This window comes from Nomascus leucogenys, chromosome 3 (assembly GCF_006542625.1).
Source record: "Nomascus leucogenys isolate Asia chromosome 3, Asia_NLE_v1, whole genome shotgun sequence".
Classification (NCBI taxonomy): domain Eukaryota; kingdom Metazoa; phylum Chordata; class Mammalia; order Primates; family Hylobatidae; genus Nomascus; species Nomascus leucogenys.
In genome coordinates this window covers 104,055,889-104,073,808 of record NC_044383.1, presented here as the reverse complement: position 1 = coordinate 104,073,808, position 17,920 = coordinate 104,055,889, and the positions used below count along the sequence as shown (strand labels likewise).

The following is a 17,920-nucleotide window of genomic DNA, read 5'->3' as shown; positions in this document are numbered from 1 at the left end:
AGATCCATGAACATTAGGAAGGTCAGTCTGCTTTCTCAGTCTGCCCATTCAAATGTTCATCTTCCAAAAATACCCTCACAGACACACCCAGGATAACATTTGACCAAGTATCTGGGCACCCTGTGGCCCAGTCAAGTTGACATATAAAATTAACAGTTACATCACGTCATGCCAAATTGAAGAGAATTCATTCTTTCTAGGAGATAACAAATTTGATTCCAGCAGACACATTTGAATAAGGATTAAAGTTGCCTCAGGGAGGACATACTGCAGTCATTTATTTATCTAATATTCGTCAAGCATCCACCATAAGCATGTCATTGTTATGGGTGTGGAAAATGGTGCAATAAAAAAGGAAAAAGGAAATGCCAATGAAAATACCACACATATTTGATGTTTTTACCTGTCCAAAAAAATGCGAAATCCATATCAAATATTTAAAATTCAAAAAAGTTTATAAATTTTATGTAAGTAGAATAAAATATATACTACGTGGATGAAATATAGAATCCTGGCTTTTTCAATATGAAGTATGCTATATAGGTGTTCCTTTACTAAAATGCTACAAATTATTGAAAACTTAGGAGGCATAAAACATAGAAAGGAAAGAGTATAATCTATGTTTCTCTTTTTTCAGTTATCTATATTTTACTTTCAAATATATGAAAAACTGAGTTAAAAATCCATCCATCCCAGACCCCAACTAAAGTTTATTCCTGTCTTATTTCCTATTGTGAATCAGTTTATAGCTTAACGATATATTAAAAATGCTTTACCTGCTGCCATTTATTAGAAAAATTGAAGTACAATAAAAACTATGTGTAACAACTTTGTAGAAGCATGTCGTGTGCAGAAAATTATTTGCACTAACATATTTTCCCCTCAAGGGAAGCAACCTTCATATCCAAACCACTTACTACTTTTTGAAGAGAAGTTGTACTTTTCCATTTTCCCATAGTAACAACATCCAAATTTAAATGACAAAATCAAAAATAACTTTCTCACAACTGACCAGACTGAAATCATGATACAGTTACCTATTGATGGAAACCATATAAAAAATGTAAGTTACTTTATATAAACATAAATTGCTTCTGAGATAAAAAATTAACATTATGATGTTTCTGTAATAGAAATTGAAAGTTAATTATTAACTTGCCTGAGTCTAGTTTCCCAGAGAGGGAGTTGGAATTTGCAAAGCTACATAGAAACTGACTATGCCTAGCACTTAAGGCAATCATTCTCAGTTAACCCCAAATCTTGGACTTCAGTGTCTTGGTCATGCCAGGAAAGAGGCAGGTGAATCCTACTACCAGATTGCCACATCACTTGGAACCAGGCCCCTGATTACAACAAGGAAGGAAAAAAAACAACCCCCATCCCTTTACACACACACCCTAACCACAAAGCCTGAGCTATTAGGATAGGGCCAGGATCCCCCTGATCCCTGATCAACCAGCAGGATGCCAGTGCCTTCCTAGTCATGCAGGTTAGAAGGCCAACAATCTAAGTATTCTTTCTGAATAGAATACCAATCCCTGCTAAAATCTCTATGCATTTTCTAGAGGGGATGGACAATGGCATCCCCTGGATATTACTTGTCTTTGGTAGTTTTCTCCCAGTGAATGCTGTTCTAGCAGACTTGATCAATGTACTGCCTGACCATTTGAGCTTGCTTGTTTAATAAAAGCATAATATTCCTACTCAAAAATGTATTTTCTCTTAAGAAATTTTAAAACTACATTTTTAAAAATATTAACTTGGGGTGGTCATATTCTTTTGATAAAGCTGGCAAATATTTCTTACTTATGAAATTTAAGAAAATGAAGGTTAGACAAGATCATCAGTATTGTAAAATGTGTTTACAAAAGTAAAATATTTAGCATTGCTAAAGATTTGTAATAAGTGGTAGCTCTAACATGAATTTGGAAATCTCAGGCTGACTTTCTCTACTGCACAGACTCACCAGTAAGTTGTATCAATAAATGTAGACAGGCCTAACCCATTTGCCTTGTTTCCAAAAAAGGCCAAAAAGTAAAGGAATAGGAAAAGTAGAGTAGGCAATTGCAAAAAAAAGGAAAGCAAGGTTGTGAGCTTTATATCTGATAAAGTAGAATTCAGGCCTCAAAGCAGTAAACAAGACAAATAAAGATAGTTTATCATATTATAACCATAATTAAGACATAATCATAATGAAGATATAATCATTTTGAATATCTACATACCAAATAACAGCAGCCACCTTCATAAAGCAGAAACTACAGAAGATGCAAGAAGAAATGAACAGAAATATACTAAGAGATCACTATCAGTCCAAGACAAGTGAAAAAAGTACACATTAAGTATATAAAAGGCCTAAAAACAGAACCAATAATGTCAATATTATATATATCCAAAATATACTGATGCTAGAGAATCTTATCTTTCTGTCAAACAATGTGAAACATTCAAATAAATGTACTATATGTCACAAAAATTCAAAAATAGAATACAACCAACATTCTTCAGTCACAATATAGTAAAACTAAAAGTTAGAAATTGTTTAAAACCAAAAATGTCATTTCACCCTGGAAATTAAAAAAAAAAAAAACAATTATCCATTAAACAAACAGCTCAGATCAGAGTGAAAAAAATTGCCAAATTTCTTTTTTTTTTTTTTTTGAGACAGAGTCTTGCTCTGTCACCCAGGCTGGAGTGCAGTGGCCCGATCTCGGCTCACTGCAAGCTCCGCCTCCCGGGTTCATGCCATTCTCCTGCCTCAGCCTCTCCGAGTAGCTGGGACTACAGGCGCCCGCCACCACGCCCGGCTAATTTTTTTGTATTTTTAGTAGAGACAGGGTTTCACCGTGGTCTCGATCTCCTGACCTCGTGATCCGCCCGCCTCGGCCTCCCAAAGTGCTGGGATTACAAGCGTGAGCCACTGCACCTGGCGCCAAATTTCTTTTTTAAAAATCATAATTAAAACATAATATATTAGAATGTATAGTATAAAATTAAAGCAGTGAATAGTGGAAAATTCAGAGTCTATATACTTATATCAATAAAAATTAAAGAATCAATGTACTAAATTCAATAATCATTTCAAAAGCTAAAAAAAAAATAGTAACAGCTGAAAGAGGAAATGCAATAAAAACAAGGTACAAATAATTATTTAGAAATGAAACAACAATAAATAATCTGACTCTTAAAACATTCATCAACAAAATACATGGTCACTAGTTAACCAGTCAAAGTGGGGAGGGAAGAGATGACAGGGAGAACACAAACACACAAAACAGGAAATAAAGAGGGAAAAATGACTTTGAAACAAATGCTATATTTTAAAAAATGAGAGACTGCTTAATACATATCTTTCCAAATAAATTTGAAAACCTAGATGAAACAGATATTTCCTCAGAAAATATCTCTTATCAAATTTGACAAGATAGAAAGTAAAAATTGAAATGTAAAAACTTATCAAAAACTAACCTAACTAGCACCGGCCCTAGATGGTTTCAGAGGGGAATTCTACCAAATCTTCAAGAACCAAATACTCCCAGTGCTATTTAAACACTTCTAAAAGAGGAAAAAACTTTCCATTAATTTTTATAAAGAAAACATAACATTGATTCCAAACCTGAATTATACTGCAAAGGACAGAAAATTTTAGACCTACCTCACTTAAGAATACCAATGCAAAATTTTAATTAAAAAAAAAAATCCCACTTACAATACTAAAAAAAAAAAATACTTAGGAATAAATTTAACCAAAGAGGTGAGACACCTGTAAAGTGAAAACTACACAACACTGATAAAAGAAATTGAAGATGACACAAATAAACAAAAAGCTATCCCATGTTCATGAATTGGAAGAATTAATATTGTTAAAATGTCCACACTTCCCAGTGATCTACAGATTCAATGCAATGACATTTTTCACAGAAATAGAAAAAGAAAATCCTAAAATTCATATGGAACCACAAAGACTGTGAAAAGCCAATGAAATTCTGAGCAAAAAGAACAAAGTTGGAGACATAACATTACCAACTTCAAAATACTCTACAAAGTTATATATAGTGATCAAAACAGCATGGTACCAGCATAAAAACAGACACATAGGCCAATGGAACAGAACAAAGAGCCCAGAAATAAATCCATACACTTATGGTTGGTTAATTTTAGACAAAAGTGTCAAGGACACACAATGGAGATGGAACAATCTTTAATAAATGGTGCTGGGAAAACTGGATATCCACGTGTACAATATTACACCCTCATCTCCCACCGTATACAAAAATCAATTCAAAATGGATTGAAGACTTAAACATAAGACCTGAAACTGTAAAACTATTAAGAGAAAAACATAAGGGAAAAGCTCTTCATGGCATTGGTCTGGGCAATGATTTTTTTATATATGATTCCAAAAGCATAGGCAACAAAAGCAAAAACAAATAAGATTACATCAAACTAAAAAGCTTCTGCACAGCCATAGAATCAAGAGTTGAAGAGACAACATATGAAATGGGAGAAAATGTCTGCAAACCATATATCGAATAAATGGTTAATATCCAGAATATATAAAGAACTCAAATATCTCAATAGCAAGAAAACAAATAACTGGATTTTAAGTGAGCAAAAGACCTGAATAGATATTTCTTAAAAGACATACGAATGGCCAACAGGTACATGAAAAAATGGTCAACATCACTAGTCATCAGGGAAATGCAAATTACAATCATGATGAGATATCACTTCGCACCTGTTAGAATGGTTCGTATCAAAAAAAAAGTGTTGGGAGGCAGATGTGGAGAAAACAGAATTTTTTTACACTGTTAAGGGAAGGTAAATTAGTATAGAAAACAGTGAGGGTTCCTTAAAAAATTAAAAATAGGGCTGGGCATGGTGGCTCACACCTGTAATCCCAGCACTTTGGGAGGCCAAGGTGAGGAGTTCGAGACCAGCCTGGCCAACATTTCAAAACCCCATCTCTACAAAAAATTAGCCAGGCATGGTGGCGGGTGCCTGTAATCCCAGCTACTTGGAAGAATTGCTTGAACCCAGGAGGTGGAGGTTTCAGTGAGCTGAGATCACGCCACTGCACTCCAGCCTGGGCAACAGAGTGAGATTCTGTCTCCAAAAACAAAAAAATAAAAATAAAAATATAACTACCATGATCCAGCAATCCCACTGCTGGGTATTTATCCAAATGCAATGAAATCAGTATGTCAGAGACATATGCATTCCATGTTAATTGCGGCATTATTCACAATAGCCAAGACATGGAATCAACCTAAATGTTCAATGGATGAACAGATAAAGAAAATGTGGTATATATACATAATGCAATACCATTTGCCTTTAGAAAGACAAAAATCCTGGTATTTGGAACAACATGGATGAACCTAAAAAACATCATGTTAAATGAAACCAACCAAGCAAAGAAAGACAAATACCAAATGATCTTACTTACATGTCGAATCTAAAAAAGTTGAACTCATAAGAAGTAGACTCGTAAGTATCAGGGGCTGGGTGTGGGAAAGTGGATGGAGGCAGTTAGGGAGCTGTTGGTCAAAGAATACAAAATTTCAGTTAAACAGGACAAATAGGTTTAAGAGATCTATTGTACAACATGGTGACTATAGTTCATAAGAATGTATTGTCATCTTGAAAATCACTGAGAATAGATTATAAATGTTCTCATCACAAAAAAAGTGAGTTAATGCACATTAGTTAGCTCAATTTAGCCATTCTACATGTACACATATATCAAAACATCATGTTGTATTCAATACAAATACCAAAGTTTTATGTGTCAATTCAATCAATTTTTTTTTAAATTCCTGCCCTGAGTTTGAGCTCACATTCTAGTAAGAGGCAGGCTATTAAAAAATAAGCTTAATAAGTAAATACAATAATATGTTAGAAAGTGATAAGTAATATGGGAGCAGGGTAAGAGGATCAGGAATTCTGAGGAAACAAGGAGATAGGTAAAGGCTTTCAAGACGTTTAACAGTGGCGGGAAAAGGAGAGATGCCATGACTCGAGGAATTAGAAAGGTTAAAAACCTAAAATACCTGTAGCTGAGGGGAAGAATATAGCACAGAGACTGGAAGGGAAAAAAAAAAATCCTGAAAAGAGGAAGAAATAGTATCAGAGGTACAATGTGAGGCTTGCTTGTGATAGGGAGTAAACTTACTTATTACTTGTGATAAGGAGTAAAAGGAATAAACTTTTTTTTTCTTCACACAGGGCAGGGAATTTGGGGGTAGGAAAAAATGATGTTAACATGAGTTAGAGAAGGCCTCCTTGCAGCATGCTTAACTACCAAGAGCTAAGTTCATCTTTTTGGACATTAGATTTTTTTAAAATAGAGAATTCTTGGACATAATCACCATTTTAGTAACTAAGTAGTGCTGTTTTATGTGTAATACTTATTTCTCCTTTTAATTGACAAAAATCCAAATTCTGAAGCACACAGGCTCATTTTGTTAACTTTGCTTTTTTCTTCCAGTGCTCAGAAGAGTAGGCAGTAGGGAAACTGATTATTTCCTTTAAAGGCATCACCAACTGATATGCTATGAGCATTGTAGCTGGTCTTAACATCTATAGGCATCTAATACCTTATAGTATATCTGATAGAGTTTGGATTTGCAACCAATTTGATATTCTGCATACTCATGTATAGATAGCTTTCAGCTTCCAAGTAACTCATAAATTAATATTTAATGAAATCATTTGCCTGGACATTTTCTGTACTTTCCTATTAATCTCCTGGAGTCTTTACATTTGGTGTCCCCTGCACACTCCAGTCAATGACAGTTATGAGGACTAGTTTCTCATATACATTTACATCTCGTACGTACCTGAACAATAGCAGGTTTATTTCCCTCTTATTAACCCCTAGAAAAGTCATCTATCTCCAGGGCAAGCAAAATTCCTTTATAAAAAAACACTCTAATTACTTATTTGTGGAAATCACAGAAGGTTGAAACCATCTCAATCAATGTTGTGCTTTCAGAAGGCTAAAAAAAGACCACCAGATGAATTATTTAAAAACAACAGGTAAAGAAATTTAACAGTGATTTAGTCTGTTCTTGGAGATGTGACCTCAAAAACAAGCCATAGTTGTGTTACAAACACACATTTTAAAGATCATTTTTGGCCTGGCGCAGTGGCTCACGCATGTAATCCCAACACTTTGGGAAGCTGAGGCAGGCAGACTGCTTGAGACCAGCCTGGGCAACATGGCGAGACCCTGTCTCTTCCAAAACTACAAAAAAAAAAAAAAAATAGCCAGGCATGGTGTTGTCTTGCAGGAAGTCAGGGACCCCGAACAGAGGGACCAGCTGAAGCCATGGCAGAAGAACATAAGTTGTGAAGATTTCATGGACATTTATTAGTTCCCCAAATTAGTATTTTATAATTTCTTACGCCTATCTTTACTGCAATCTCTGAACATAAATTGTGAAGATTTCATGGACATTTATCTCTTCCCCAATCAATACCCTTGTGATTTCCTATGCCTGTCTTTAATCTCTTAATCCCGTCATCTTCGTAAGCTGAGGGTGTATGTCGCCTCAGGACCCTGTGGTGATTGCATTAACTGCACAAATTGTTTAAACAATATGAAATCTGGGCACCGTGAAAAAAGAACAGGATAACAGCGATGTTCAGGGAACAAGGGAGATAACCATTAGGTCTGGCTGCCTGAGAGCCAGGCGGAACAGAGCCATATTTCTCCTTTCAAAAGCAAATAGGAGAAATATCACTGAATTCTTTTTCTCAGCAAGGAACATCCTTGAGAAAGAAAATGTGTTCCTAGGGATAGGCCTCTAAAATGGCCACTCTAAGGATGTGTCTTTTACAGTTGTAGATAAGGGATGAAATAAGCCCCAGTCTCCCATAGTGCTCCCAGGCTTATTAAGATGAGGAAATTCCTGCCTAATAAATTTTGGTCAGACCGTTGTCTACTCTCAAACCCTGTCTCCTGATAAGATGTTATCAATGACAATGCGTGCCAGAAACTTCACTGGCAATTTTAATTTCGCCCCAGTCCTGTGATCTCACCCTGCCTCCATTTGCCTTGTGATATTTTATTACCTTGTGAAGCATGGTAACCTCTGTGACCCACACCCTATTCGTACACTCCCTCCCCTTTTGAAAATCACTAATAAAAACTTGCTGGTTTTGCAGCTTGGGGGGCATCACGGAACCTGTCGACATGTGATGTCTCCCCCAGACACCCAGCTTTAAAATTTCTCTCTTTTGTACTCTTTCCCTTTCTCAGACCAGCTGACACTTAGGGAAAATAGAAAAGAACCCATGAAGAATTATCGGGGGCAGGTTCCCCTGATAATGTGCACCTGTGGTCCCAGCTACTCAGAAGGCCAAGGTGGGAGCCTGGGGGTCAGAGATTGCACCACTGCACTCCAGCCTGGTTGACAGAGTGAGACCCTGTCTCATTAAACTGTGGAAATCACAATTACCTACAGAATGAATGGGAGAAACTACTAATTTAATGTTTACACAATGGGTTATCTGAAGCATGAGATTTCTCATAACTTTGTACACAGATAAAACATTACTATCTGTCAAAGAACACATTTTCTTTCAAATAAACTTAAGACAACAAACCAATAGACTTTGGAAAACTGGTAGGTCAAATGTCAAAGATAAATGTGAACATAATGAATATAATTAATGAGTGGGCAAATGTTAATATATCATTTCATACAATTAAAATATGCACATATATTTTATCTCTAGGATCTAGAATGAATTCTAAATAAATCTGATGTTTTAAAAAATTAACCTATAGGATAAATTTTAGGCAACATCCAGTACCACCCCACCTTCCCACAAATTAAGTGACAAAATTATAGAAATCACACTAGACCAAAGATTCTGAGACTTAGCACTACTGACATTTGAGGCTAATTCTTTGTTGCAAGGGCTGTCCTGTGTATTGCAGCATGTTTAGCAGCATCCTTGGCCTCGTCCCACTTGATACCACTAGTATACCTCCTGAGTTGTGACAAAAATGTCTCCAGTTGTCAAATGTCCACTGGGGGGCAAAATCACTCCAGGTGAGAACCACTGCACTAGAAAAATGAATGCCATGTCAAACATCCCCAGGTAAGTAGCTTCCACATTTTTCTGGATGTCCCATTTTCTAATTGTCTGAAATCTAATTAAAATACATGGTGACAACAGTTGGTTACTATTATCATTACCTATATCTACTTCTATTTCAAGTAAAATAAAAAATTTGCCTGGCGTGGTGGCACACAACCTGTCAGCCCAGCTACTCATGAAGCTGAAGTGGGACGATCACTTGAGACCAAATTCAAGCCTAGCCTGGGCAATATAGTGAGATCTCATCTCTAAAAAAAAAGAAGAAATTTAAGGCAGTTATTAAGTATAGCTGTTACTGATAATTAACACTGAAAAATACACATTTATTAAAATAAAGCACTCATAGAACCAAATCCATAAGATATAGCAATTGAAACAAATCTTTATTGGAATGGAAACATTATTCAAGGATAGAACTATGCTGTTAGCATTTATCCATATTCTGAATTTTTCATTTTTTTCCAGGATTGCCTTTTCCAAGCCATTTTTCTTGTCCTCGTAACAGCAACTTAAATTACTAATACTAATGACTATAAAGGGGACTATAAACAGTCAATAGCAGATATTGCTAATAGTTTGACCTCAGAGTACATTTAATTTTATTTGTTGCAATCATCTGGATACGTCATGCTAAAATTAACTTAACGGTCCTTGAATCCCTAGATGAGGGAGAGAAGAGATGAGCATAAAATTATTTGAAGAATTTGGGCCAACATTAAATATTAAGAATAACTGAATGTGGACTATTTTTTAAAACATTTTATTTTTATGTTCTATTGTAATTTAATCCAGACACAATAATCAAATACAAAAGAGAATGCAAGACTCTCAATTTCTAGTTTATAGTTTTTTAAAAAAATCTCTTTATTAACTTGTTACAGTAGAATACATTTTTTAAAATATAAGTACAAAAAATTCTCGGTGATCACCAAAAATGTAATCAATAATGTTACATTCCTTTGTTTCTCTGAATCTTCTTTTTCCTATAATGAAAAGTGTATTTTTTAAATCTTAAGAAATTCTTTTTGCACTACCTTTTCCTATCCATTGTATCATAGTTTATGTCCTACCAGTTAGGATCTTGGAGAACTGCTCACATTAATCTTGTTTCCTGGGTTTTATTTCAAACGGTCCTGAACTTTATAGTAATTTTTTCTAAAGGAAGTTTCTAGTAAGCAGTTATTTACCTTTGGTAAACTTAATTTTAGATGAAAATTATGCGCAAAAAAAAATTGTCTTATGATTAGACCTTCAAGTTAGGAGGTGAATAGTCTATGCAGCATAAGACAAACCGTAACTCTTACCTTTAAATTTTCTCATTTGACAAGAACTATCAAAGTCCTTTTTAAAAGGGTACACATATACGTTTTTAATTTGGAAATTTCATATTTGGTGAAAATTCAAATTTTAATTACTGTGGAATTTTGACAACTCTAGCAATGGCAAAGCTGAATTTATTTCACTATTATCTATCAAAAAGCAAGTAACATTGTAAGATTTCAAATGTTTAACCTGGTAAAAGTGAGAATATATTTCAATCAAGAGCATACCACCTAAAAAAAACAGTATTGCTATCTAGTCATATGCATTTCTTATTACATTTTTGCAGCCCCTAAGTGTTCAGAATAAATGTAGCATTCACATAATACTATAGTCAATGAAAAGAGTATATTCTTTTATTGGTTTTTGTTCATACATGTTAAGTTTCAACTTTCAATAATAAAATTCAATAAATTTGATTCCTTAATCATAAAAACTGGCTTTACACATTATTTACATGTTGTCAAAGTCCATACAAAACATCACAAGGATTTGATTGACTCTATGCATGGTACCATCACACAGGAGAAGGGAGCTAATCCAGTAACATACATTCAAAGATTAAATTGCAGATATGCACAGTGTATTTGGCACTGTTCATTAATATTATAACACCTTCCTCTCAAAGACAGGCATTCTTAAGCATTAGTCATGATATACCAGAATTTGCTATTCACATTAAAACCACCTTTTAAACTTTATAACAGTAACCGATTATTATAGTTTTAAGAAACAAAACACAATGAGAACTAGGAATGGAATTCAAATCCTCCAACTTCTTGCTATGCTCCAAGCTGCCATCCATAAAACAGGTTTAATTCGGTAATTTTTCCATTGTGGGGAGTGTCAACAAGAAACAATTTAAAGACAATATTTTCCAATACAAATAAAGACATACTTTTGTTTAAAATTACCAGTTCTTCTTGGGAGTGCAAAGGGAGCCTTGATGATGTACAACTTGTGATGCTTTTGGCAGGAACAACCAATGCCATTCAAGTTGTGGAGATTGTACTAGCAGGTGAACTCATAAAGAGAAGGTTCTGGAATGACTATATCTGAAATCATAATCCTAGTAGTTTGTAGTTTGCCTCTTCCTAGAACTTCAAGAGACTCAAATCATAGGCTACAGATGTACTTTCAAGTATATAGTTATGAATGGAAGGAGAAAATAAAAGCATGAAAATGCAAATATTAAACCTTTACTGGCTTGGGCTACATTCCAGTAGGTAATTTATTTGACTAACTTAACAAAGATTAAATCCCTTCATTTTAATCAGGTCCATTAAATTTCATTCATTAAAGCTATACATACTCCAGAACGTTTATAAGACATTTATACCTATCATGTTTACAAAAGGCATAAATTCAGTCTTAAGCTGCACTACAAATGCCTCAATATAACATAATCACAGTATAAGGAATCAGAAATTCTCTGATTAGATATGCTGTAGCTTCACACAAAACTCTCAGTAATAAATTAAAACAAAAAAAAAAGTCGTACAACGTATAATGGATTATGCAGTGCAAAGTAATGTCACTGGACCAAAATTTAGTTTAATCATTTTTATTTCAAGTGTATTTAAAAAATCATAAATGGGGTTTCATAATCCAAAGTTGAAACATTTATTCTTCATAGCTTCAGAATTTGACAAGCAATTGTAGACCACGCTTTCCAAATCCAGTCTTCTTTGCTATTTTTCAAACTTCTGAGATCTAGTATTAAACTGCACCATTCTAAATGTATAGTTTTAGATAAGTATTGTATACTTGTTGATAAGGGTTTTCTGAAAACAGTTTATCAAATATAAAGAATGGTTTCTATCTAAGAATCAGCAGTAAGGGAAGAAATATTAAACACCTATCAAGAAATCAATTATTCATTTTAAAAATAACAGAACCAGTGCTGCTCTGTCATAAAAGAGAACATGTAAAATTTATTTTTATAGACTTTGGTAATATTTTATTCCCCACAGAGGCCTTCAATCCTAAAGATATTTTACACACAGTAACCGTCAGGATTTACTGAGTAAAAATCTCAGGTATTAACCATGCCCCTAAAATGTGCTATTCCAAAGAGGAACAGGTTACTTTTGAGGAAAAAATATGCCTTGGTAACTTCCCTCAAATGTTTATTTTAAATAAAAATAGTTGATGGAAATATTTTTTAAACGAACTTTGGGTATAATATGGCATACTGCCCATCAAACAATAAAGGAAATCAAAACTTTCTTTCCATTTATAATAAGTTTTCCACCTTCACTATCACGATTACAACTTATTGACCTTTTATGCTTGCTTGGTTTTTTTGACTGCCTAATCCAATATTTAAATTTTTAAAAGTCTGCATTTCAATGTAGTGAGTTATTTTTCAAATAATCTTCAGAACCCAGAATACAGACACCAGAGCAACACTCTCAAGTCACACTGTTTGACTACAATTAAGAGATGAAAATGGACGGATATCTGAAGATAGGTATTCCCTCTGCTCTGAAGGTGAGCAAGATTTTAACATGTGAGCAACACAGAACTCCACTCCTCTAGAGCTCCTTTCAACTCAGAATGCTTCAGTTCAGTAAGTCAATATATTATTCTTAAAAATTAAAGTTTGGTCACTAAGAAGGACTGAACAAAAATTATTCCCCTCCCGCCAAACACAACCAGAACAGTTCTAATCAGGCCCTCTTCTCCCCACAAAAATAGGGAAGTAGCTGGGCTGAAGACTTTAAGTGTGACATTTCAGTTCCTAAAACATCGCTGCTATTTGCTCAAAGTTGTAGGTCTATGTATTTCCTTCTCCAATACGTCCCCATTTATGTTTATTTCCATACATACAAACGTGCACATGTGTGCACACGCACACACACACTCACTCTCAAGTAAGACACTTTTTTGTGTTTGTTGATAAATTATGAGGATTATGAACTAGGTGTGTACAGGGTTTCATAGGTGCTTTGTAAACATCAGAGTCACTTGGGTCCTTTCCTCCACAAGCCTCAAATCAAATTATGCAACCAATGACCACTACTTTCCCAGACGCTGTTCACAGGCTGCATATTGACGAAGGGCAGAGAAAAAGTCCTCATAACTGATGTTTAGGTGGGAAGGCAAAGAGCTGAAAAGAAAACATGGGGGAAAAAAGCAATTAGATATACACTGTAATGTAGGGGGAACCAGAAGATAAGGACCAAAAAGAGGTTAAGAATAGAATACACCAAATTACCCTCCACCAGACAGCACCATGACAGGCACGGAAAATGTCTTAATCATAATATGTAGACTGAAAGGGTGGGGCCCTGACAGAACGGACTGGGAAATAGCAGAGAGCCTCTGAGGCACCGAGGGGTATGGCACTCACTGTTTATTGACGAGTGTTCACTGAAGATAGGTATTCCCTCTGCTCTGAGGGTAAATTATAAGCAGAATATGCCAAACAATTTCTACTAAGATTGTTCAGCTCATTGTGAAAGAGTTCAAGTAAAAAATTAATATGCCTCTTTTTCCACAAGAAAAGCAACTAGTAATGAGAGATTCATAACTTGTTAAAGCGCAAGCTCAGATTAATGCAAAGCTAGAGATCTATGTATAAAGGATCTCATTCAAATCCATTAAAGAATTTCTCCTGGTCAGAGTAAAGCCAATATTACTTAGTTTAGGTAAGCCATGCTTAAGGTTGGGCAGAGCCACACAGCATCCAAACATGATGAAATATTGTAGCCATGTTGTGAGCAACCTAGAAATCAACACTTATCTCCACCATTTCCAATTATTCAAGGGCAATTACAGTGTGAAAATAAGCACTTTAAAGATAGACTGAATACATAATCAGAGGGTTCCCTTTTATGTATTAGAAGTAACTATTAATTTTCAGTAAGTAACATGAAAAACATCTATAATTTATGTAGCTTTATAATGTGGGAATTCCAAATATAATCTAGGAATTCCAAATAGTATCATGGTCAAACACCTGGTCAGAATAGAAGAGTCACAGTCAGAGTCCTATAGTCACAGGCACCACAAAAAAAGAGTGAACAAACCTACCTTGAAAGGACTCCTGCCCGTCTTTAGCTATACTTTTCTTTATTCTTCCTCAGACTGCCAGAAGTTCTGAAATAAGTCACCCACTTCTAATTCCTCATCATCTCTTAATAATCTCTATCAATCTTAAGTCTTATTCACGCCTCTGAAATAATATGCTCAAAGAACAAATTTAATGCATTCTTGCTAAAGCTTGCTTCAAATGTCCTCAAACTCTCAACTTTCCTAAGTCTTCCTCATCTTACCCCTTCAATCAACCTCATCTCCTACGACTCTTCAATAAATATAGTGCCACTACCCCTCGATGCCTCAGAAGCTCTGTTGCTATTTCTCAGTCTGTTCTGTCAGAACTCCACCCTTCCCTTCTCTGTATTATGATTAACACATTTTCCCTGCCATCATAGTGCTCAGTCTCGTAGAGGGTACACAAATACAAAGCAAACCTCAGTATAATGTGATATAGCTATCATAGACATGTACATAGGTCAAAGGAAGAGCCTGTTATGTGCTTCGTATCTTGTCCATTATCAGATTTAAATTCTCAACTCCACATTAACATGCCCTTTGTACAAATATAAAGAAGTTTAAATGACTTTCCAAAGTCACGTTATTGAGCTGCACAGTCAAGATTCAAACCAAAATCCTTCTGTTCTTCCCTCCAAACCACTCCCAACTGTACACGGCGTCACTGCTGCCATACTTGGAGACCACCTGAAATGACTTGAAAACCCTTGGAGAAAACCAGGTAAGAGAAACATACTCCCACCATAAAGAAACTCTGAGTCTGGAGATCTGGGTTCTAATTCACTTTGTGACAAGCTTGAACAATGTCTTCTCTTCCCTATTTTCCTTATCTATAAAATGAGAAGGTGGGACCAGATGATTTAGAGTCCTTTCCAGCTCTAACATGCTACATGTTCTCTTCTCTTTTTCATACTTTGTCCCTCCTGCCCGCAAGCTTAAAAGACCCCTTCATACACCCTGGAGAGATACTCTATATTCTCATAGGTTCAACTACTTCCTAGGTTATGATGATCCCCAAACATACATCTTTAGCCTTGACTTCTCACTCAAGCATCAATTCTACATCTTTATCTGTTCTACACTAAGTGTATCCATCCAAATAGACTATGGCCTCAAAATCATCTGCATCTTCCCTTCAAAAATGAATATTCCCTTCACTTTCTGGTTTCCTCTCAATAATATCATAGTCACTTAAGCTTAAAAATTTAGGAGTCATTTCATCTCTTCTCTAATTTTATCACAATTAGTAAAGTGCTATGCCTGCGATTATACTTGGTAAATACTTGTCATGAGAGAGAATTTGTAGTATTCTCCAAGACCCAGCATTTAAATATATTTTAAGGCTACTATGTCTCTCCTTTATTCTAAATTACGGGTCAGCAAATACAGCCCAGGAGCCTGATACTTGTTTTTGTAAACAAAATTTTATCAGAACACGGTCACGCTTGTTTACATATCATCCATGGTTGTTTAGCTATAGCACTGCAATAGACAGGAGCAGTTGCAAGTGACTATACGGCCTGAAAAGCCTAAAATATTTACTATCTGGCCCTTTACAGAAAAAGTTTGCTTAAACTGTTCTAAATAAGCAATTTCATTCTCTTCAATGTATTCTCCCTTAAATTATAGTTATGGCCTCTTCACTTGTCTTTTTAATCTCATCCCTTCCCAAATCCAATCCACTCTAGTGCATAAGCTGCTAAACAAATCTTCCAAAATCACTATTCCCACATAATATACAGGCTCAACACGTTTCCTATTGCCTGCCTACCACTATACACATTCCTATGCTGGCATTTAAAGATTTCTGAGCCTTGACACCTCTGAACTATTTGATTTCATCTCATACTACTGCCTAACACTGTCTGCTCCGGTGTGGCTAGTTCCTTATTTCTTTAAAACACACCCCAGGTTTTCTTTTTCCCCCCTTTTCGCCTTTTCTCTAAATAAGAAAACTGTACCCATTTTATATATCTGCGGATCAAGCCACACCCTTTACAGTTATCTCTGACTCCTGATCTCCTAAGGTAATTAGTGGCAACACCAAACATCTGCACAACTATACACTCTCTTGTGTCTAACTCATTTATGTATGACTTTATTTTACCAGTGGTACTGTGAAATAACTGAGGTAAAGGATCCAGTATTATAATTCTTTGGAAATCCCCACCAGATCTAGTACGGTGCTGAGCTCAAGAAACACTTGCTGAATCTAAACAAAGTCAGTACGCTTTTAATTACTTACACAATCTCAGTCAATCTGATGTGCCAGGGAAGAAAGCCTAATGTGCTGTCCACAGGACCGAACTTCAATACTAAATCAGGATCAGGACAACCATTTGAACCTTGGAAATAAATAAATACACATGAACTTAACATGCACTGCATGTGCACACACACACACACACACACACACAGAAACACACAGATCAAGGGCAAAATGTATTAATCAAATTGGTTTCTTAAACTACCTGTTTTCTTCAGAAGTTTTATCTGTATGTCTCCATGCCCCACCCCCAACTCTGTAATACATACTTTAATACCTATGCTCATTCCAAATGTGGAAGTTTTCTCAAAAGTCGGTTTAACTGGATTGATTACCTGATAAGAAAGGGTAACCCACCTCCCACACTATACCCAATAGGTGCCCCCAAAATCACATATATCTTTTAAGACTCAATGTAGGTGTTCTCTTGGAATCCTGGGAAAGGTACTACAGTTCTAAAGCCATGACTGCTTGATTCTGGCCACAGAATCGAATAACTTCAGAGATGAAAAGGAAATTTAAAAAGTATCTATTCTCCTTCCTTCCCTCATGCACCTCATTTTACAGCTATGAACCCAAAAAGACCAATTCCTAGCCATACACTACAAATGTCTTCAGTCTCCCCAGAGCCAGAGCAGCCTCAGAGAGGAAAAGGAGACCAAGCACCTGCTTCAACAAGGGCAAGGTCAATTTTTATCACTTTCATGAACTGGTTTCCATATGAGACCTGACTTGGGGAAAAAAAGGTTAAGGGTATTTCAATAGCTTAAAAATAAAATTTGAAGAGAATAGAAAAAAGATACTATAATCCAAGAGACTAATCCAATAGTTGTTAATATCCTCAGTTTTGCCACTAACTTGTCTGTTATACAATCTCTCCAGTGCTAAATTCCTTCATTTGTCAAATAAGGAGACTGGATTAGGCAGTCCTGTCCAGCAGTAATATTGAAAAAATTATTTCCCTAACAAAGTCCTTTTAAAAGTCCATACTGGTAGAGTGAATGGGCCAAGCAGAGGAACACACATTCCTGTATCACCTAAGAAGCAATAAATTATCTTCCATAAAAAATGACAAGAAGGAACTCTAAACCAATAGTGATGTAAAGAGGGTGGCAAATCTTCTCTATAAAAAACGTGTTAAATTGGACAAAACCAACCATT

General features: G+C 35.5%; 1 protein-coding gene across 1 annotated transcript in view; it reads right to left on the bottom strand.

The window, feature by feature from the left end:
• Positions 1 to 9,951: 9,951 nt before the first annotated feature.
• NUS1 (NUS1 dehydrodolichyl diphosphate synthase subunit) overlaps positions 9,952 to 17,920 on the bottom strand; it is a 34,969-nt gene continuing 27,000 nt past the window's right edge. Inside the window, 2 exon segments of the mRNA XM_003255621.3 lie at positions 9,952 to 13,546; positions 16,739 to 16,838. Coding sequence (XP_003255669.2) covers positions 13,456 to 13,546; positions 16,739 to 16,838 — 191 coding nt within the window. The 3' untranslated portion in view covers positions 9,952 to 13,455.